This window comes from Xiphophorus hellerii, chromosome 8, assembly GCF_003331165.1.
Source record: "Xiphophorus hellerii strain 12219 chromosome 8, Xiphophorus_hellerii-4.1, whole genome shotgun sequence".
Lineage (NCBI taxonomy): Eukaryota > Metazoa > Chordata > Actinopteri > Cyprinodontiformes > Poeciliidae > Xiphophorus > Xiphophorus hellerii.
Window position 1 is genome coordinate 19,199,927 of NC_045679.1, and position 22,065 is coordinate 19,221,991.

Sequence of the window (22,065 nt, forward strand, 5' to 3'; positions counted from 1 at the left end):
GTTTTTTTCAGTTGCAGGAGATTGGGAAGAGATGTATGATGCTCTTGTCTGAAGCTATGTTTTAATGTAGCTGAACCAAGAGTGACAGCTCTACTTATCTTTTTTTTTGTTTCTCCCTATTTTTCTTTGCATTTGTTGTTTGCTGGTTAAGAAACAAACTGCCCCTTGGAGACAATGAAGTTTATCTTATCTCTCCAAAAAAACTCTTTAATTAAACGCCTGCAGATGAATGTTCAGAAGAGACAGAGCAACAATACTTGTAATTTTCTCATTTTTATATATTTTGTACTATTTAAGCAGCATTTGGCTTGAGTTTGCATTCAGTTTTCATCACCAACTTGTAAAAATCCTACCTTTTCATGAGTTGTAGCTGTTCAAGAAATTTAAATAAAAAAACACTAAGTCAGGGAAAGTATTATTTTTTCACTTCAGCTCTGTTGCTGTATTGACAATCAAACTTCAATGATGTCAGAGCAGCTTGTAATTTCTTGTGTACCTAATAGCTATCCTGGTCCCTCAACATAACAGGCCAGCTAGTTTCCCCACCTCTAATTGGAGAATATGTATTGAGATGCTCCCATCTTTCCCAGGTTTGAATTTTAATGCAAATGAAACAAAACCTAAGAGCTTCCACTCTTATTAGATATGATTAGGAATACATTATTGTAGATATGATATAGCAAAAAAACGCTTCAACTCTTTTCTCTGCTATCAGTATTCAAACTTATATTCACATAATACTGATTTGGCTAGTTTATGCAAACAGTATTGCAGAAATAATACAAAAACTGGTAGAACTCATTTTAGGTCAACATTGGTGTTGGTGCTTGCATCATTTGTGTGACTGTCAGGGCCTGAGAGGTTTGACGGAAACCCTCGAGGGCTTGCAGGCTGTTTAGAGGTGTCACTCCTGTGTGCCGAAGGTCTGCGTTTTAAGTACAACCTGTCCAGAAGGAACAGCAAACATGCAGGAAAAACACACTCGGAAGCATAAGCTGTTCAGCACACACTGTTACATGTGACCCAGGAAAACATTCCTTCACTCATGACTGGAACGTCTGGAGGGAAGATCTTGTTTTCAGTCCCTTTTTCTCATTTGGTCCTTTGTGTGGTTGTCGATATGGGAGGATCTATGATTTATTTCCAGGGTGGACATTAGCTTAATTTTTATTTTGAAAGCAGAAACTCAACTTGAAGTGATTCTTTGAGGATATTTTTAGCGTATGTTTCAGCCATTTTTCAGTTTGAAAATAACTGCACACTGTTTTATTGTCTGATAGAAAAAGGAAATGGATGTATTCTTTGCTTTCCAGCACTGCTTTAGTTTTCTTTCATAAGTTCATAGAGGGATTTTTGGGGGAAATGCAGGTATGCATGCACCTGAAGATCTGCAACTCTGTGTTGTCGTACCATAAATTTATTAATAGGCATTTTTTCAAGAAGCTGACTGGATCTGTACTTTTTAAGAGAGGTGAGTTTAATAGCATGCATGATATTGAGAAAAAGTGTTTAGAGCAGGATCTAACAGCAATAGATGACTCTGTGATGCAGAGGAAAATCAAAAGGGAAATATGAGCTTAAGATATGTTTTAAGTATTCCCATTAAGTCTAGTTATTCTACAGTTGTATAGCTTAGGGTGTAAAATGTGTCATGTGTATATTTGATAAGCTTTGTCTAATTTGGTCAGTGTGCCTGGTCGTACCACGTCCAAGTGTCTGCATGTGTGTGAGTAACCTCTGTCTGCGTCTGGAGACTGAAAAAATATGCAAATCTAAATCTCTTTGTGTGGCAGCCTTAATCTCCTCCTATGCTGTGTTTATATGAGATGGCTGCAAATGGTAGTCTGCCTCAGACAGAGGGGAAGGGATGTTGATCTGAAAGTAGGACTCAATCCGTCCAGGTGTACGACTGATTTTTTTTTTGTTTGTTTTGTTTTTTTAATTGTGTTTGCAAGTTGGAAAGAAAACACATGTATTTTGTAGCCATCATCAAGCTTTTGGCATAATTCAGACTGGATATTTGATAGCTCTTCTTATCTAAATTTGTAGCACTCATTTTAATTAGATGGTTTCCCGAGGCAGATGGGACTTTTAAGTAAAGTCCAAAAATTTAGATTAACGCTTTAGTTTGGGCTTTTGGAAAACCATTCCGCAAACCTGATCTGTCCATTCCAAAACCAGACTGCAGATATATTTGGATTAATTGTCCTTGTGCAATACTTCATTTATTCGTCTAACCCATACTATTAACCTCGGCGGTGGTGGAAAGTGGTTACTATCTTTAGAAAAAGTCAGTAAACAACATGCTATGTTCTGGAAACTGCTGGAACATCAGTGGCAGAGTTATAATTGCCATAAACTGACTGAGTTCTCACAAAGAAAGAAGCCTCTGATCCAAAATGGACACCTTGAAGCTTGACTAAGACTTGCAGTTGTTTACAATGGCTACCCAGTATCATTTTGGATTAACACTTTATTCTCATCAGATCAACATAAACCCGTTTGACCAAAATGGCAAGAAGTATAACCCCAAGGTTAGGGTTTCAAACCTAAGGCTCTGTCACAGTTTTTGTTGTTGCCATATCTAATAACATATTGAAAAACTCTTGTTGAATGGGTTTAATTAGAAGACAAAGAAGGGGTGTTTCTAAAATATCAAGTCCTGTCATATCTCTGAAATATGTATGTGATTTTTGATTCACCCCCATTCTGAATAGTGTGTGAGTTTTAGGCTCAAGAGATCTTACTCTTGCCATGTTGTCACTGTCCCATTTATTTATTTTTTCCATATTGAGTGATCAATTGCTCATCTCAGAGAGACATTTCACTGTCCTGTGATTACCACCAAGTGGTCTGTTGACCATAAACTGAAATAATAACACCGTCATCAGTTTCACATTCAATTCAAGCATCCAGCACGTTGAGATGAGTGAAACATCTACTTAGTGTATCGTGAGATTAAGTTAAGTGACATTTGAGTCTCAGTTGGATTCTGTAGAATATTCTCCCTATGTATGCTTGGGTTCACTTTTACCACTCTAGGTTCTTTTCATAGTTTGTTTTGACATTTTAAGTCACTTGCCCTCTCTAAAATACCCTTAGACCTGAGTGGTCCGGGTTATTTCACCTGCATTTGTCTTTATGTTGCCCTGTGATTGACTAGCAATCTGTCCAGGGTGTACCTTGCCACTAAACCCTTTGAAATACTACTGATAGGCAGTGATAAATATTAAACACAATTGTTTTGTTATTTAGCAAATATTTATTATAACAAATACATCTTGGCTACTTCTTCACATTCTCCAGGGATCTTCGGCCAGAAACTGGAGGACACAGTGCGGTATGAGCGCCGGTTTGGGAACAAACTTGCTCCGATGCTGGTTGAGCAATGTGTGGACTTCATTCGCCAGTGGGGCCTTCAAGAAGAGGGTCTTTTCAGACTGCCTGGTCAGGCCAATCTGGTCAAAGAGCTTCAAGATGCCTTCGACTGCGGGGAGAAGCCCTCGTTTGATTGGTAAGAGAAGAACATGAATGCAACTGACTTTACAAAGATTTTCATTTTGTCTACACCACTGTGACAGCATATTCATATTCCTGGTTTGAATCCAAAGCAAGGGCACTGGTCAATTTATGCTAAAGAGAAGTGGTCTAATAAAATGCACTTGCTAGCATAGTCCTCCTTAGTGTAATAACTATAAAACAAGCACACTTAAATATGCCTGATGATAATATGCAAATTCATTTTCTCTAACCTGATAATCATCCATGCATCTTTCAGGGTGGTGGCTAAAGCACCTTTCGTGTAAAATCCTTTGTTGCATTTCAGTGGCAATGACTCCATCCATCTCTTCCCTGGTTAGCCTCTCTAACCCCTGCTGGTCTCGCCACCTGTCCCCTGTTGGATCGTTATCATCTCTAAACCCAAATCCTTTTCTTTTGTAAGATCATCTAAGCTTGCCAATGCAGGCCTCATTTCTCCTCTCAAATCCTTTTCTCGTTTCCTTTTTCCCTATGGTAAAACGTAGGGTTCTTGCATGTGTTCCCGATTCATGCTTTGCTTTTTAATCATTTGAAAATTAGCATATTGAATGTTACACTAAAACTGTATGGTATTTCAATTTCAAGAAAAATACATCTTACAGTTTTTTTGCTTAAATGTTGCAATAGTCCATTGGCGAATCGAGCAAATTAAATAAAATGTTAAATATAAGGGGAAATAAAAACAAGAATAGTTTAAAGTCCTTTTTCAAGCTTCGCAGCTTCATGTTCTTTATGCTTTTATTTCAAGTTCTGCACTAAAGGGACACTAAATATAATTTAGAGGTTGTAGTTGCTCTGTTTTAGTGACATTTAGGACAGACACATCAAAACAAAGCCAACTATTGATGCTCAAATGAATTATGCTAGTGTGCCATTTTATGTGTAGATGTTAAATGCCAGGCAGCCAAAGAGTACAAAGTGCATTGCTGAGTATAAGATTTAAACAACTTGTGATAAATCTCTGTGGTCCATGGTAAACAGAGTCTAAAATGTGCAAAGTGAGCAAATAGGAACACATACATGAATAATAGTTGGCACACATTAACATGGTAAGAAGATACTGGTCTTATGAATCCACATAAGATCAGTGACTGTGTCTTATGTCGACACTGCAGCAATTTACAACAAACCCTTGAATAATCTCAAATGTGACCTGCAACACCTGGGAAACAGTGATTGAGTGACAGTAAGCAACTGCATTTAACAACATAGAGATGGAGAGACTCACCAATAATACTATAATAAGATCTACCTCAAAAGGGGTCATTAACATTGAACAATGCTAATTGGAATCCAAAAAATATATGGATAAAAAAAGTACCAACTGGTTCTGACTAAAAGCCTTTGACATAAGTATCATGATCCACTGTGTCATATACTTCAAACAAATCTTTAGAAACTGTAGCACAGTAGGCATTAGCATCCATTTTTCATATAAAATTATATAAAACTTTAGTGCTAAGCTATTTGCTAAAAGCAGACTGATATGGAAATATAATTCATTAAAAACCATCACCAAAAGTCTGGGTTTGACACAATAAGCAAAAACATTTTAGCAAATTATTTATCTGTGCCTTCTTGTTGTGGATTTAATGCTTGTATTAAACAGAAACATGTTGATGTGGTGTTCAACTCTGAAAAGCATCTTACATCTTTTTAAACCGCTACTTCTGTTTAGAAACATAATACCACATAGGCCTTATCATAGTTTCAGTGTTATCACCGTCTTGCTTGTTGTCACCACCTTATCTGTCTACAGTAACACAGATGTGCATACAGTAGCGTCTCTACTGAAGCTGTACCTCAGAGAACTACCCGAGCCTGTCATCCCCTTCCAGAAATATGAAGAGTTCCTGGCCAAAGCCAAACTCCTCGGTAAAGATGATGAAATGGTAGGAAATGAAAAATTATGCTTTTTTTTTCTTCCTTGTAAATTTCTTGTCACAGACTTAATCCCTGTGTCCAATCATAAGGTAGGTGACTGGTATAAAGTTAGCTCTGAAAATCCTCACTTTTGTCCCGTTAAAGCTGATTTATTTCCACCACAGTCCATGCACCGCTCTGCCTCACGCAGTGGTGGACTTTTCCTGTTGTGGGCCACATAAACAGGGTTTCTCTTGCATTGTTAAACACACTTTGTACCAGATGTTCTCTGCTGTTCAAAACAGTTTGTTATAAACAAGTCAACATTTTTGGCTACGGTGTTGTTTGCAAATCCCGAAAACATATCCTGAACAGCTTCCCTCATTTTTTAGCGCTCTCCTGACGTTAAAGTTAAAAAGCGATAAACTGGGGAAAAGTTCTACATATACTTCAAACGTACTCCTTGAATGTTTTCACTTTCTGCGGTGTTACAATACCATACCATACCAACTTTATTTATAAAGCACTTTAAAACAACCACAGCTGATACAAAGTGCTGTACATCAAAACACAACATAACAATAAAAAAGCATAAAATAAAAACTTACAGTTTAAAAACAAAAAACATACAATTTAAAACTAGATCCCACTAGAGTTGAAAGCCAAATAAAATAGATGGGTTTTAAGATGAGCTTTAAAAGTGGACAGTGAAGGGGCCTCCCTGACCTGCAAAGGCAAGTTGTTCCATAATTTGGGGCCCATGACAGAGAAAGCCCTGTCCCCTCTGAGCTTCCTTCTTGATCTCGGTACCTCCAAAAGCAGCTGATCTGCGGACCTAAGAGACCGATAAGGTATGTATGGGTGAAGAAGCTCAGAGAGGTAAGCCGAGACAAGATTATGTAGTGATTTAAAAACAAACATAAGAATTTTAAAATGAATCCTAAAATATACCGGCAGCCAGTGAAGTGAGGCCAGGACAGGGGTCACGTGTTCCCTCTTTCGAGTTCCTGTCAGCAGTCGTGCAGCAGCATTCTGTACTAGCTGCAGACGTGAGAGCAGCGACTGACTAACTCCCAGATAAAGTGCGTTACAGTAATCCAATCGAGTTGAAATAAAAGCATGGATCACTGTTTCAAAATGCTGCCTGGAAAGAAAAGATTTCACTGACGCCAATCGCCTTAAATGATAAAAGCTGGACTTAACCACGGCTCTGATTTGGCTATCCAATTTAAAATCACTGTCCACCTTAAAACCAAGATCTGTAATAACAGGTTTAAAATAAACCTCCTTTCGACTGGGGATGTCAGGGTCTGATACAATCACAAACTTCAATGTCTTCACTTGTGATTGTATGCAGCAGACTACCAAAAGTTCTTCATTATCCTGTGGAAGGAAACCAACCTGAGTCAATGCTTTGTTAAATCATATTTTGCTATATTTACACCTAGTAGACTTTTGGTATACACATCTACTAGCTAAGTAAGAGACGTCTGTTTGATCATAAATTACATTTCACATACAGTTTTTTTTTCTATTTTTTTTGTTTGTTTTATATAGAGTTGTGGTTTGGGAATTTTAAGGTTTTCACTTGAAAAATTTCACTAACCTGCAGGGTATGAAGGAACTGAAAAGGCTTGTGGAAAGTCTACCTCCAGTAAACTATAACCTCCTCAAGTACATCTGCAGGTATGTGTTACAATAGATGAAATTTAAGCCACTGGAAGTGGTTATCAGGTAAAAGTCTGTATATCTATATTTATGTTTTTCATAGATTTCTTGATGAAGTTCAGTCATACTCAGGAGTGAATAAGATGAGTGTTCAGAACTTGGCGACGGTCTTTGGACCAAATATCTTAAGGCCAACGATTGAGGATCCGGTAACAATCATGGAAGGTCGGTGTTAAGAACATCCAAACGGTCTGTTACGGTGTTTCCTTTATATAATGATTTATGATCCCATTTTTTTCCAGGAACTGTCCTGGTCCAGCAGCTTATGGCTGTTTTGATTGGCCACCATGACGTGCTGTTCCCCAGAGATGAAGACGAGCCGACAGCACTTGAACTCGCTAACAACAACAACATTGAACCGCTGAAGGGACAAGTCCCCACAACTACCTCGGCTGTCAGCGCCCTGTCTCAGAATACAGAGAACAACAACACGCAGCTGATGCGGCAGTGTGTTTGGGACACCGAGTCTCAGTCGCACCGCCAACAAGTAGACAACACCGGCTCGCCACGATCGGCGAGCCCGAGGACAGTTATCACAGGACGCTTTGAAATGACCCGTAGTCCGCCCCTGATGGTGAAGAAGAACCCAGCTTTCAGTAAAGGTAGTGGCATTGTTACTAATGGTTCCTTCAGCTCCTCGCCCCCAGCAGATTTCGATAAGACCCAGAATCTGACCGGAGGTTGTAGTTTGCCCATGCGTCGAAGTGGGGCGCTTAAAGGTCCGGGCACAAAAATGGGCACCAGCGGTGTGACAAGTGGAGGCAGTCCTGCTGCGAATGGGACAAGTGCTTTTCGACTGGGGATGTCAGGGTCTGATATGATCACAGGAGGTCCAACCAGCCGCAATGGTCTTTGGGTACAAAACAGCTGTGTTGCACTTCGGGAGAACAAGACGCGTGACGTCTCCAACAGCGGGGATCAAACAACCAATCAGAACCGCCTGTCCACGTACGACAACGTCCAACTGAACCATCAGAACCTGCAGAACCAGATCACCAGCATGTGTCTGAACACCAGCTGTGAGGACAAGCAGAGCGTGGACAGCGCCACCTGGTCCACGTCCTCCTGTGAAATCTCCCTCCCTGACAACTCCACCTCCTGCCGCTCCTCCACCACCACCTGCCCCGAGCAGGACTTCTACAGCGGACAATACGAAGACCTGGATGGACCAGCTCAGGAGGGAGCGCCTCCGCAGACGGGCGGAGAAACAGGAGGTGGTGGGAGGAACAGCAGCAGGGAAGGGAACGGAGATGGAGCAGGAGGGAGCAGTCGCGGCACCAGCAGCAGTGATACCAGTGAAGGTTTCACCACTGGGAATGGACCTGGGAACCACAGTGCTCTGCACAGTCTGGTGGCGAGTCTGAAACAGGAGATGCACAAACAGAAGACAGAGTATGAGGCCAGGATAAAAAGGTGCAGATTCCATTTCTAACAGTTTTCTTCCATTAGTGCCCTGATTTATAGATAATTAATTTCATGAAGAATAATAGAATAATAAGTTGTAGATCGCTTTCTTTTTCCACAAATTGTTCTGTGCTGAGGTGGTTTGTTGATAAATTGTCCAACTATAATTTCTCCTCATGTTTTTTTTTTTTGTTTGTTTTGTTTTCCAGCTTGGAGCAGCGCAACCTGGAGCTGGAGACGGAGATGGTGGGCCTACACGAGGAGCTGGACCAAGAGAGGAAGAAGTACACCATGGTGGAAATCAAGCTGCGTAACGCTGAACGGGCCAAGGAGGATGCTGAGCGGCGAAACCAGATGCTGCAGAAAGAGATGGAGCAGTTTTTCTCCACGTTCAGCGACCTCACGGCGACTGGCAACAGCACAGCCACAGAACCCCGCCGACCGGACCGAAACAACGCCATCTGGATACAGTGAACGGCACACTGTGGTTCATTTATCCATTTCATGGATGTGAATGCTGATGGGACTTGAGACAGGATTAGGTGCTGACTGGAGGAAATCTGGGCCTGTTTTATATAAAATATATATATTAAATAAACGTATACAGCTAAAAAAGGGATACTTGTGTAAATACAGTCATCACCTGGAGTGATGTCAGGCTTACATTATATTTGTACATAGCATTATTTAAACACCTCATGGACACTTTCTATCCTTCTCAGAAACTGCAGCGGTGCTCACTCACACTGGGAAGTGGAATAAAGAAAAGCTTCATCAGTGTGTCAGTAAACTGTACATTTTATGTGGGGAATGTAAAATGTGAAAAAACATGGAAAAAAATAATAATATCCTCAACCTTGGACCTAAAAATAGTCAAGTGATACTTCTCACCAATTTTATTAATTTCTAATTGCCCTATTGTGTCATTCTGTGTGGGCTCATGTACATAGGGGGAAACGATGCAGACGACTGCAGGCAAATGTTTGTAACTGAATCTGTCACTTAAATGTTCAAGATATTTAAGCAAAGTCGTCATGGTGATATGTTTTATATCAGGATTGTTTTTGTCCTTGCACTTCTATGTTTGTCCAGTCTCCACCAGTTGGTACTGAATGTTCTGTCAGTCAATCTGCAAACCATGTTAAACTGGTGAGTATATTGTGTATTTGCTTGTACTTCTGTGTAGTTATATTTACTCATGACCAAAAAAAAATAGAACCTTTCTGTAAATATTTTTTAGATGTTGAACACACTACTTGTTAGTCTGCACTGTGGTTTTGATTGTTGTTTAAATGGCATGGTAGCAGTTCAAATGGAGGTTTTGTAGCTTTAAAATTGCAATTTAAGCCTGGCACAATTGGTCAGTTGCATACAATGCCAGTTAGAAGTTTACGTACACTCATCGTTGACTAGGCATGGCATGTTCATTTTGGGCTTTAATTGGTGGATTTGAATTAATCCTTCCTCATGGTGGAACGATTATCCAACAAACCTCAGTAAATGTTAAAACTTTTAACATTTTTCTGTAGAAAACAAGCTTCTGTCAAAGCCAAAATCATGCTGATGGACATAAAACGATGCTCCATGTTCAACTTGCTTACAGTGGTTGCTTATAGTGGACGGTATATTTCGAAGCTTTTATGTATAATGCTGACATAGTGTGAAGGAAAGTCACAATAAATTAAGAGTTGTACATCCACTAGTAGAGTTTCTTGCTAGATAATCATTCCACCTTTGTGACAGAACACTGTAAAAATATCATTAGGGCCCGCATTTAATATAAGATGTATGCCCGTAATGAGTGCAAACATCTCACTGGCATTGTCAGAGATTTAGGCAACAAATATTTGTCCAGAATACAAAATTTGAGGAGAAAATATACCTTTCCACTTCAAGAGATATGTAGCAAATTCTTGTGGAAATTCAAATTTAAACTCCGATTGAATAAAATGTTAATTGTAAAAGATGATTGTATATAAACACCCATCAGATGGTTTTTATTCTAACCTATAGAACAAGTGCATCTGGATAATTACCAACACAGCTGTTTTTAACTGTGAAAGAAAAATCTGACTACAGCAAGAATTTTGTCAGCACCAATGACATTAAATCCCGTCTGTTAGATCTACTGGCAGATGACGAACGCATGAAGGTGCATGAGGTTCATGAGGGTTTGTGTACAATAACTTAATATGCGTCAAGTGACTTTTCTATTCACCAAGTGTATGTCTGTAGCTTCAAACCAAACGTCTACACACGGTGTGGATTTGCTAATGGGTACAAGTCCGGTCGTATGAGTCATGAACACGCTTAACGCTTCTCCACCAGAGATTGTTCCCCATTTTAAACCTGCTGCTGGTCATTGCAGGACATCTGGAATGTGTGCACGGAGAAAGAAAGTCCCTGGACAACCAAATAAAGAGAGGTGACTCTAAACTTCTCTCTTCACACTCTTCACCGGGAAATAATAGGCTTTAGCCCAGCTGACGGTGCCACCTCACTCTGTGAATTCCACGCAAAGAGCAGATAATGGACTAAGGTGAAGGCGGATACTGAAACTCATGCAAGACGTGATACTTGATGTTCAAAAGAACCTTGAAAAAACATGACATTATAAATAAAAATGCATTTCCTGTGAGTCTTGTGTCACTTCTGGGTGTTTTTCAGAGAATAAATGCGGACTTTTTGTGTAGTATATAACTAGGAGAGTCAGAGTTGGGGGTTACTTGGCTATTATGTTGATTATAAAACAGATTCACATGTTCTGTGCTATAGCTTATCTTTATGTTTAAAGTTGTTTGAGTCATAAAGACAGGAGTAAAATTTGAAAAATGGGGGTGTGTTACAAGGGCAGAAATGTCAAAATAAATATGCAGTGCACACATTATTATTTTGATGTAACTTTGCCAATAAAACAAAACAGGACATTAGCTATTTACAGAACTATTAATCAAGCAACACAGGGAGCATATTTATTACATATAAACTAACCACCAATACTAAAGTATTATTTTTACCTACTTTTTTAATGACTCAGAGCTTAACTGTCTAGCTGTGATTCTCTCCCAGATGACATCACTAAAGGTGCTACTGCTGTTATCACCTCTTGATTTTTTAATACAGCATGTATACGCAGATCCATACTGCAGAGTTTTCTACATAAGTATACTGAATTTAATTAATTAAACATTAATACTGAAAACTATTTAGCATTCTCATTCCAATAATTATGTCCCTGAAGAGTTGCCCGTGTTGAAAAACAGAAATAAACAATGGTTTTTATTGTTGTTGGGTTTTTTTTAGTGGTAGCATTTGTCTCTTTGTCAACAGACTCAGCTGTTTATTATTTTTGGTTCACCTCTATTTGAGTGGACCTGTTTATGAAAAACATACAGTATTCTTTACTTCTGAGTGGTTTAAGCAGCCACCTTGCTCAAGTATCTGTGTCTGTTTGGATAATCAATTGTCCCTGAAAATATCAAGTAATCCTGAAAATTGGGAACGGTAAAATAGATCTTATTAGATTTTTACATGAGGGATTGAAGCAAATAATAATACAAATGTATGTGAAGATTGTACATAGTAAAAATAATATTTTCTCACCATACTCTATTTCCCACAAATCCTTCATACCCTCAAGGGTAATGTGAATCAATATGTCTATTTCATTCCAAGGTGTTCTTCCTAAACCATATTACAGTTGTTGCACTAGCCTTGATGATGTTGCCCAAACTGAAAACTAATTTCCAATGTAAATATTGGTACCCCATTATGTTTGCTAATCACCAAAGCAGCACTGTTGATGCTGAGGAAGTGAAAATGATTGTATGTCATCCTTCTAATAATTCTACACTATATTGTGGTTTCCAGGAATCCCAGGAGACAGCATGGAAACTTGTCTGCTAACTTCCTTGAGGCTACGTCTGCAACCAGATCTGAACTAGAAGTGACAACATACAGGAACCTGAAAGGGGTTTTCAAACTGTGAGGTCCTATAGTGGTGTTGGGTCTCACAGTGGAGTCTGCAGGTGTATGCTATTGGAAATCTTGTCATATTCCTCCAGTCAAAACTGGTGTAACTGAGTTAAGTCTGCAGCCCGACTTACTTACGCTCTAAATATGGATTTTGTTGCCTTAAGCCACTTTATGTGGGAATTTGGGTTTTCTGTGTTTATTTCGTTCTTGTGTCGTCCACCCCTTAATTGATCCCAGCTGTGTCCTGTTTCCCCTGTTTACCTTCCCTGCGTATTTATACCCACCTGTGTCTGTGTTTCCCGATCAGGTCCTTGTTGTTTGTCGTCGTTTCCATTTGTGTACTATTACCAGTTGCTACCAGATTCTGAGCTACGTGCCTCTGCTCTCTGTACTGGCTGGATTTCTGTACACTTCCTACATTAAAATTATCATTTGCACCTCATCCTGGGTTCTCTGCTTCTATCCTCACCATCCATAACCGGACATCATGACACTTTATAACTAATTTAGTTGTATGCTTAGGGTCATTGTCCATTTCAAAACCCAGTTAATCCAGAACACCTTGATTTTTTTTTTCCACAAAATGTATTTTTCTCACAATGCCATCTATTTTGTAAAATGCACACAGCATGATGTTTACAACCCTTTATTTCAATGGTTCCTCCAAATGTGGAGATGGCAAATCTGGTCCAAAAATTTAATTTTAGCCACAAGACCCGTTGTTAAATTAAGGTCTTTATCCTTGTGTGCCTTTGCAACTGTATCTTGTTTTGTTATGTTGTTTTTGACTTGGGTTCTTCGTCTCTGAGTAGCTTTTCATTCCATGGTTAAACAGGGTTGGTGTTTCTTTTCTGTGGATATTTACACATGATTAAAATTGGCTCTCAGAAATAAAGAAATAAACATTTTTGGTTATCCTAACTTAATAAGTGAACACTAGAAGACTAAGTACCGTAATAAAATTGCTTTGCTTTGTGTATTTATTCTGCAATAACAGTTTAGGAGACTACCGTACTCATTCTGCCAGACAACATTCGTGATACTCGTCTACTTTTCATTTGAAAGACTTAAATTAAAGAACAAAAAAATCAACCATAGTCCAAGATCAAAGGTTTTCTTTATTTTCAATCACATACATATACTATTTGTACATACACAGTTCCTTTAAAATGTTGTGTTTACAGTAACAGCTTTCAATATTTTTTTTATATTTTTTTTGTTTGTTTTGTTCTGTTTTCATTTGCATTAATTTTGACTTTTACTCGAAACGCTATATTCTGAAGCATTGAGATCAGCGTGAAACAGATACAGTTTCTTTTTGTCTTTAACCTGACAATGTCGAAAAGAATGACTTGTTTAAAACAGCACGGAGCAAAAGAATCAAGAGAGAAGGAGTCGGAAAAGAACTGAAGAACAACAGCACCTGATTCAGATGAGCTATACAGGGTTTCATTATTGGAGACACTTCGCCTGACCCTCACAGTAGCTTGCCTCCCTGTTTGAGTGCAATAAAAAGGTTTATTGCATTTTTTTTGGAGTGTTATTATTTACAGTTGAGTAAGTGTGAAAGAAAATCAGTAGATCGGGGATCACTACTACAAGACGTATCCTAACCTGTGACGTGTATTCTTCTTTTTTTTAGTATTTGCAATGTTATGGCTAAATGACAGGTCAGTCATCCTCAGATTACAGATAAAAGTCTGAGAGACATACATGTTGTTGATTTTGAACACACGAGATCACTTTGAAATATTTCCGCAAAAATCTGGATCATGATTGACAGTAAAGTTTTTGAATCCGTTGGTTAATGTGACTGAACACCAAGAGACACACAAACAACTTCCGAAACACACAACTGAGTTCGTCTTTGACATTCTTGAAAGCAACTGCAGTAAAAGTCCAGATCAGGTCACAAACTTAAAATTTATTTTTTTATTGTTTTTGCTGGTCAAATTTCAGGACAATGACATGCGTGCTTGTGAAACTCTGTTTCTACATTCGGTGTTGGGGGGGGGGGGGGAACAAAAAAAAAACAGCAGTTTGTGCGGCAAAACTTTCTTCTTCTTCAGGCACATTAACCAGGATCAAAAGCACCTTTAATCACAAGTAAATTGTCCAGAGGGATGTTGAATAAAAAGATTAACAGTTCACATTCAGAAAAGAGGGGTTGGGGGAAAAGACATTAAGATGTGTCAATATTTCTACTAAGTGACCAGGAACATGTCAAGATACGGAAAAAAAGAGAGTTTACATGGTTCAAAAATCCCTTGTAGAAAAACTGTAACACTACTGTGTGTATTTGTGGCATAAAGAAGCCAACTCAAGCTGTGGACCTCCTTTAGGTGAAAAAAAAAAATTATTATTTGAACATTCTAAAACACAAAATATTTCAAAGTCGCACCCTGTTTTTGAAAGATTGCCCTGACCCAGACCCTGAACAGAAAGCCAAGCTAGTCGTAGCTTATTCTGGAGACGCCAACCTCAGTCGCCCTCTTCTCTGTGGTACCTACACTGCACTGGCTTCAGGAGTGTTAACAAAGTAGCTGTTTGAAGTCAGGATTTTTGTGTGTGCACAGTGTTGTGGCTAGACTGCAGGAAAACAATTATGTTGTGCTGCTGAGATTGAGACTATATACAGACAGACGCCACCAACTCAGCAATTCTCCACACCTTTCTACTGTTTTATGTACAATTTGTGACGATATGTATAGTGGAGACATCCTGCTGCATTTTTATTTTGACAATTTATTTAACAAACAATGACTTTAGCCAGCAGTTATCAATTGGTTTAGTTCATGCTGTGCAGTTCAAACGAGGTTGTGATGAAGAGAGCATTAACGGTTATCTTAATGGGTCACTACACTAGCAGAGAAACAAAATATGGCACTTATGGCAATGGAAATCAAAAAATTTCACATGTAATTGTTTCTTCCTTCCTTCTTTCCTTTATTCCTTCCTTTCTAGGCTTCCCTCCCTTTAACTCTCCATCCTTCTTTTATTCCTACCAATGGGTTGTCAAGCAAACACAATTAAAATGGATAGGATTTAAAAAATATATATATATATACATATATATACATTATATGTATATGTATATATATACATCTAAAAGAATTTCAATGTAACCATGGCAAAATACAACATACTGTTGGGCACATTTAGTTTGTTTGTTTGCTTGTTAGGATCCCCATTTGCCATTATTGTGACAATATTTAGTGCCCATTAAATTACTGAATTTAAATAATTTGCCATTTTGCCTCAATATTAAATAAACTCAATTTTGTCATTGACACTTTGAATATTTATTAATATTCTTAATATCATAAGAAGCTAAATTCCTGTTCACCAATTTTGTTTGATTTCATAAAAGTGGAGGGGCTGGTTGACCTTTTGACTTTTAACCTTTCATTAATATCTTCAAAGCCAAAGCAGCACAAACGTGGTTGAGTAATTTGACACCCATTTCGTCAGATTTGAAGAAGGGCGGGGTTGACCTTTGATGACTTCTAGGAACATTTCTTTATATCTTTAAAATCATAGCAGCACAAACAAAAAATTTTGCTGCACAAACGTAGCACAACGTTTGACACCAATTTTGTCTGATTTGAAGAAGGTGGAGGGGCCAACCTCACTCAGGTAACGCAGTGTAATGTAGCAGAGTGCGACTGAGCAGCGCAGAACAAATACTAACATCTCCAAAGACTTATGATGCGACAACTGTGCATGCGCTGGAGACAAAGCTGAAAACAGAGCTAAAAGAGCTCACAGTTTGAGTGGCTAAATAACTAGAGCAATCCTGGAAAAAAAGAAAATGGAGGTTAAACAAGGCCTTCCCACATCCTTTCACCAAACTGTGGTTTAGGGACTTTTTTTTCGTCTTTTTTGGTGCAGCTGCAGTCCTTTACTCCAAATAAAACCAGCCATATTCAGATTCCTCCCACTGGTATAAATAAATAGATGAGCCATCCAGTCAGGAATTATGGCAGTTGAATCCTAACCAGCTGCCTCTTTAGAGTATGATTGTGTAGCGTGCGGTAACAATAAGAGCGTGTTTATTTGTCAGGTGAAGTCACAGTTTCAAAGTTAACACTCCTTGTTTGCCCATAAACCTCTGCGCTGTTTCACCTTTGTCTCATTGAATGGTGTTTAAGGAGTCAAATAATTGGAAGAAGCCTCTTTGTGGTTGAACCACAGTGAAACATTTCCACTTCTTTCAACCGTGACGGTTTATACAGTGACATGCAACGCCGTGGGTCAGCCCATGGGGTGGTGGTGACGATGGGACCGTTTGTACACCACCAGGGAAAAAAGCATGGAGATTATGACCAGTGCAAATGATTTCTGAGAACACTGACCATTTCAATCCTGATTTTACCATCTTTTCAGCTTGCCCGTGTTTCACAGACACACCCTGTCCTACTGAGACCAGACCCCGCCTTCTAATGTCTGTGGTGGAGTTAGTTTACATATCACATGAATATAAGTCTCTGTACAGACTGGTTTTTTTTCTCTCTCTCTCTAGCATACAGTGTGATTTGCGCAGTTTTAATCTAATCATGCACAACTACGGCGATAGGCAGAGGGGCAACTGAGGTGGAGAGAAGTAATGTGGCAAGGTGAGCGCTAGTCAGACAAAAAACAAAAAAACAAGACAAAAAAAACTCCCAGTGTACTGGCCTTCAGTCCCAAATCTGTCTGCCCTTCAGCTGTACAGAATTACAATATTTACAAGTAGCTGTGGGTGAGAGCGACTGCACATTCCCTGAAGATGTACAAAATCCAGTAAACAGTACAGGCAAAGTTACATTTCAAAACTCATGTTGGGTGGGAGTGACTCAGGAAATGAGTTGAGGTTCAGAGTTGAATGCAGAAAAAAGGGACATTTCTTTTGTAACCAAAAGCGATGAAGACAATGGCAGCCCACCTTGCCACAACGATTAGCCACAGATGCTTGTGGAAGTAATTAGGAGGAACCAGCAGCCGGCCAAAATGCATTTTACAGGAGGCGCGGGGTTTTTTGTTTGGATGCCATATACAAGACATGTGTGGGGGTGTATGTGTGCGTGTTTCAGGGGTGAGGGGTTATAAGCAAAGCAACTAGAGGATCAGTAACATATATCTCAGCTCATTATCTTCAGTTTAATGCCACTGCTGCGTTTTGAACGACAATGCGCAGGCTTTGGGTTTCATCATGTCAGACTGTTTCAATAGTTTATGTTTTTGTTCAGAATATATTCATTTTGATCTTTCTTTTTTCTTTTTTTTTTTTTGAATTTTTGCTTTATTTTTTTAAACCTCGATTCAATTTCGTCGGTCATATCTGTTGGGTTCTTCACCTTCGGAAGAACATGGGGTTGCGCAGGCAGGCGGATAGTCACCTGCAGCACCCCAGGGGTCCCGTGGAGGTCTCCAGGCTGCTGTCAGTGTCTGAAGCCAGGGTCTGGTCGGTGGACATGGAGGAGATGTCGTTGATAGAGGAGGAGGGAGGGAGGCTCTCGCTGCTGTTCACGGCTGCACCTGTGCTACGGGAATCAACAGCAGCAGGAGGGTTAAAACGTAAAAGAGTTCTGATGGGGGCAGGTTAATAAAAAATTATATATAGCCAGAAGATACAGTTTGCAAGCACGGACAGCACAGGGGGGATGGATGCTGAGTAAAGTTGAGTTGCATTGCTGGGACAGAGATAACGACATTATTAACATCCGCTAAGAGGAAAGAGTCACAACTACAGCTCTGATCAGATGTTCCCAAGGAGCCTTTGGAGGCATGAAGGTCAAGTTTGTTTATTGATGCATTTGAACAGTTTTTATGCCAGAATAAACAGCTAATACAGCAAACAGCATGAGTGATTTTTAATAACAAGAATGAGGTGCAGAAGTTTAAATTTATTGTGGCGCAAAATCAAAATTACACATTCAAGTTCAAATATAAACTATCAACCAGAACAAAGCAAAAAGGTTATTGATTGCTACAAGTGTGTGTGGGTTCTCTGCAACTCTTGAAGAGGCTTCTGATCCTGCATAGATTTTGAGAAAATCCACATTATATTAAAAATGCTGCACCCAATTCCTGTTTTTAAGGATTACTGGAGTTGTATGTCTTAGCATTATTGCAGCCTGAAAAAAAAAAAAGAATAGTTCAAACCCCCAAGTTATTATGACATTCATGTTTATAAAGATTGTATCCGAGCATCTGACCAGAAGTATACAGTGAGTGTGATGAGACGAGAGTGATTAAGATTTGGGTTGTGTGGGTACTAAATGAAAGGCTATTAAAGGCTCCCCGCATTATTTAGGCGGCAGCTGTTGTAATCATTCACATGGTATCAATAAGCTCTTTCATAGTTCTCTCTACATTCCTTGATTTATGTCATCATTAAACACTCTGCTGAGCTGGCACAATTTATGTCAGTTCATTTGGAAGTTATTAAAAGAGTTTCCCAATTTTCTTTTATTGACAATTTCTTGAAGTTAGAATCAGTCAGCATCAAACTTTCGGAGACCCCACGAGAGGTCTCTCAGTTTTACCTGCTATTCTGTCGTTTCGTCATTATCACAGATTAAGTGACGAAATTAAGGAGATCACAGAATGATCCATTTTCAGAAATGGGAACTGAGTTCATGTCACAGCACTTGCAGCTCTGCTGGTAATGACGCCATGGATGAGATAAATCGATTTATTTCCATCAATGACTGATAATATGGAACCGGTGAGCTTTTCTTTAAGACACGCCACCAAACTGTGAGCCTTAGGAGGCTGTTTCTTTCCACATATACATAACAACATGTTTTACAACATGTTGAATGCAGCATTTCAGGAACACAGTTTGAACTTTTTCTTGATAGTATTTCTTTCTATGCTAGTGATATGGAACAAAATTTTCTAGTCTGTTGGCTTGTAGTAGACAATTAATACAGATAGAGTAGATTTTATCTGCAGCAGTTTCCACTGGGATCTTAAAAGGAATAGATCAATATAGTGTAGATCCAGAAAATCAAAAAGAATATTTACATTATGTATTAAAAAAAAAAAGATTCAGTCTGCTTTTTTATTGATTTTATTTCAAAGCACATAGATAATTTAATAACCTATATGAAACCAGCAATTGGAGCTGTGCCTTCTGAAATCGTTATACTTTTGCACATATGGATGCTGGTGTGGGTTCGTCACTTGGAAGCACTCCAGAGTCTATTACCTTGAACAAAAATTGATGTTTTCTTGACAAGAAAGATATTTCAAACAGGAATATGCCAATGGATGTGTGCAGGTTGTCGGCAACAGAAAAAAAGGCAGTGAGCGCCTTTACTATTCCAAATGGTTCTTTATGCTTCAAATCTGGGTGAGCTTTATGGAAAATGTGGAAGAAGAGAATAGAGCTCTTCTTCTCACTCACCAAAAACTGTGTTGAGAAAACGTTTAGATGATTTTGAAACAATTGGAAATTCAGCTGTATTCTCAACTACCTAATGTTCACTAATTTTTTTCATGCTCTCTTACACATTTCTTGACTTAGAACATCAAATAAATGTTAAAGTATTGTGAGCTACAAACCTATGATTGTAAAACTTATCATATTAACATACAGGTGGAAAGTGATTTGAGTATAATTCTGATTTGTGTCATGTTAGCAAAAAAAAAAAAAAAACTAATTACAAAATAAATTTAAAACAGTATTAAGGATATTGTGTTTTTAACTTCTGACCAGGGCACCATGTGCTCTCTGCTCCTCCACCTTCCTGCTGCAGTGAAATAGTGCTGCCTGCAGCTCCTGCACTGCGTCTGATACGCTCAGCATCAGACACTACAGAGCGGCCAATCTGCTTAATTGCAACAAGCTGCAACACAGAAAAGGGTGGATATTGTGTACTAGTGGGGAATAAAAAAAATAAGATACAGAGAGCAAAAAAAAAAGATAGCAAAATGCTATCTCTCTTCTTGCAATGAAAGAATTAAATATAACAAAGTTTAGGTGCTGTTTAAATGACTAAATGCAAATGATGGACAGACTTTATATGTTTTTATAGTCTGAGGAAATTTATTGTACTTTACATGCACCCTTTTTAGCTACTCTTTCTTATCAGCATGCTGCTGTAACCATGATAAATCTGTTTCGTTCACTAAATTTACATGGGAGTGTGACTGGATTATTAGTGCATCAACATGACTCTTTACTGCCACTCTGTGGTGGAAAATGCGGACAGCACTCGCTCTCATTTCATGAATAACTCTAGAGGCTTACAATGTCAGCTGAAAACTGACATTTGCAAAGGAAACCACACAGCCCAAACCTTAAATCATGACACATTTATATGCACAAATACAAACATTCACACATTTTTTTTATCACATATTTTCTGTACCAGAAGGTACATTTAACAGTAGCAGATTTTGTTCCATTTATCAAATAAAATAAATTGTAAAAAACACCCACTATATTAAACAACACTTAATCAGAGATGCAAGAGACATAGACACATGGTCAACAGCACAATGGGAATCTGTATTTACAAGGGAAAACTCCATTAAGGTTATAGTAAATTCACTTACAGAGCGATTAGGCTTATGCACTGAGAGTACCTGAAGGTGAAGGCTGTCCCTTCACAACGCCATTCTTCGTTCTTTCCTCAAAGTTCATCACCTCTTTGTAGATTAGTTCTGGCAAAAATAGAAGAGTCAGTAAAATGCAAACGGTGGCGAAACTTCACTTTTCATTATCCGTGTGAGAAACGTGACACAGCAGAGACAACGGTGATTTGTGTATTTTGAAACTGCAAAACAAAAGCATAGGCATTTCTCGATGCGCTGTTAAACCCTACATTTCCTAATTAATACATAGATTAACTAGACTCATGCAATGTTGACATTTAGCTTGCAGTGTTGGTTAAAACAGGCTATTCTTACCTTTCCACTCATCTATAGAGTGTTCTCGTTCATCCAGCTGCTTGTCATAAATCTGAGGTGGAGGCTAAAGTAAAAAGCAGGGAGCACAGGAAGATATTTAGATGAACATGTATGTGTCACATATAAAAAGCAAAACTGGGTAGTGCTTGATCAAACACAAATGGACAGGGCTGAGTTTCAACTACACACACATACACCCCCCCCCCCACGCACGCACACCGCCTACTCACCGCCTCCACCTCAGCTGGATCGTACCACACGTTGATGTAGGGGTGCTGTAAGGCCTCGTCCACTGATATCCGCTTAGCAGGGTCGATGATCAGCATCTTAGACAGCAGGTCTCTGGCCTGGCTTGCTGGAGTCGAAAGACAAAACACAAAAGCACCCAGCTGATTTCACACGGACAAGAAAGTATCGCTCTGCATTTCACATGTGAAAGGGAAGATTGAGATAAAACAAATCAGGAGGGGAAAAAAATGAGCTATAATTAAAAACAGAAAGTTATCAGAGGTAATTTTCATCTTATAGAAACTCATCATGGCTGGATGGTAATGATAAACACTCCGGCTTCAGACAAATGACTTTAAATTAAGATTAAAATGAGACATGAAACAGTTATCCAAACACTGCGTGAACCCAACAAATTCAATACTG

The 22,065-nt window shown here is 38.9% G+C and overlaps 2 protein-coding genes across 14 annotated transcripts in view; one reads left to right on the plus strand and one right to left on the minus strand.

The window, feature by feature from the left end:
* arhgap24 (Rho GTPase activating protein 24) overlaps positions 1 to 11,173 on the plus strand; it is a 68,468-nt gene extending 57,295 nt beyond the window's left edge. For all 7 annotated transcript variants that reach the window (XM_032568971.1, XM_032568970.1, XM_032568973.1 and 4 more), the window contains 6 exons: positions 3,307 to 3,514; positions 5,300 to 5,432; positions 7,016 to 7,089; positions 7,175 to 7,296; positions 7,374 to 8,544; positions 8,745 to 11,173. In XM_032568971.1, the coding sequence (XP_032424862.1) occupies positions 3,307 to 3,514; positions 5,300 to 5,432; positions 7,016 to 7,089; positions 7,175 to 7,296; positions 7,374 to 8,544; positions 8,745 to 9,009 (1,973 nt within the window). In that variant the 3' untranslated portion in view covers positions 9,010 to 11,173. The remainder of the gene's footprint in view (positions 1 to 3,306; positions 3,515 to 5,299; positions 5,433 to 7,015; positions 7,090 to 7,174; positions 7,297 to 7,373; positions 8,545 to 8,744) is intronic.
* A 2,435-nt stretch (positions 11,174 to 13,608) lies between these two features.
* The window catches only part of mapk10 (mitogen-activated protein kinase 10), a 40,912-nt gene continuing 32,455 nt past the window's right edge, over positions 13,609 to 22,065 (minus strand). For 4 of the 7 annotated variants that reach the window (XM_032568978.1, XM_032568980.1, XM_032568979.1 and 1 more), the window contains 4 exons: positions 21,642 to 21,766; positions 21,412 to 21,475; positions 21,088 to 21,165; positions 13,609 to 18,027 (listed from right to left, as the gene is read on the minus strand). In XM_032568978.1, coding sequence (XP_032424869.1) covers positions 17,885 to 18,027; positions 21,088 to 21,165; positions 21,412 to 21,475; positions 21,642 to 21,766 — 410 coding nt within the window. In that variant the 3' untranslated portion in view covers positions 13,609 to 17,884. Of the gene's footprint in view, positions 18,033 to 21,057; positions 21,166 to 21,411; positions 21,476 to 21,641; positions 21,767 to 22,065 lie in introns of all 7 variants that reach the window. The other 3 variants (XM_032568984.1, XM_032568982.1, XM_032568983.1) reach the window with 3 other exon arrangements.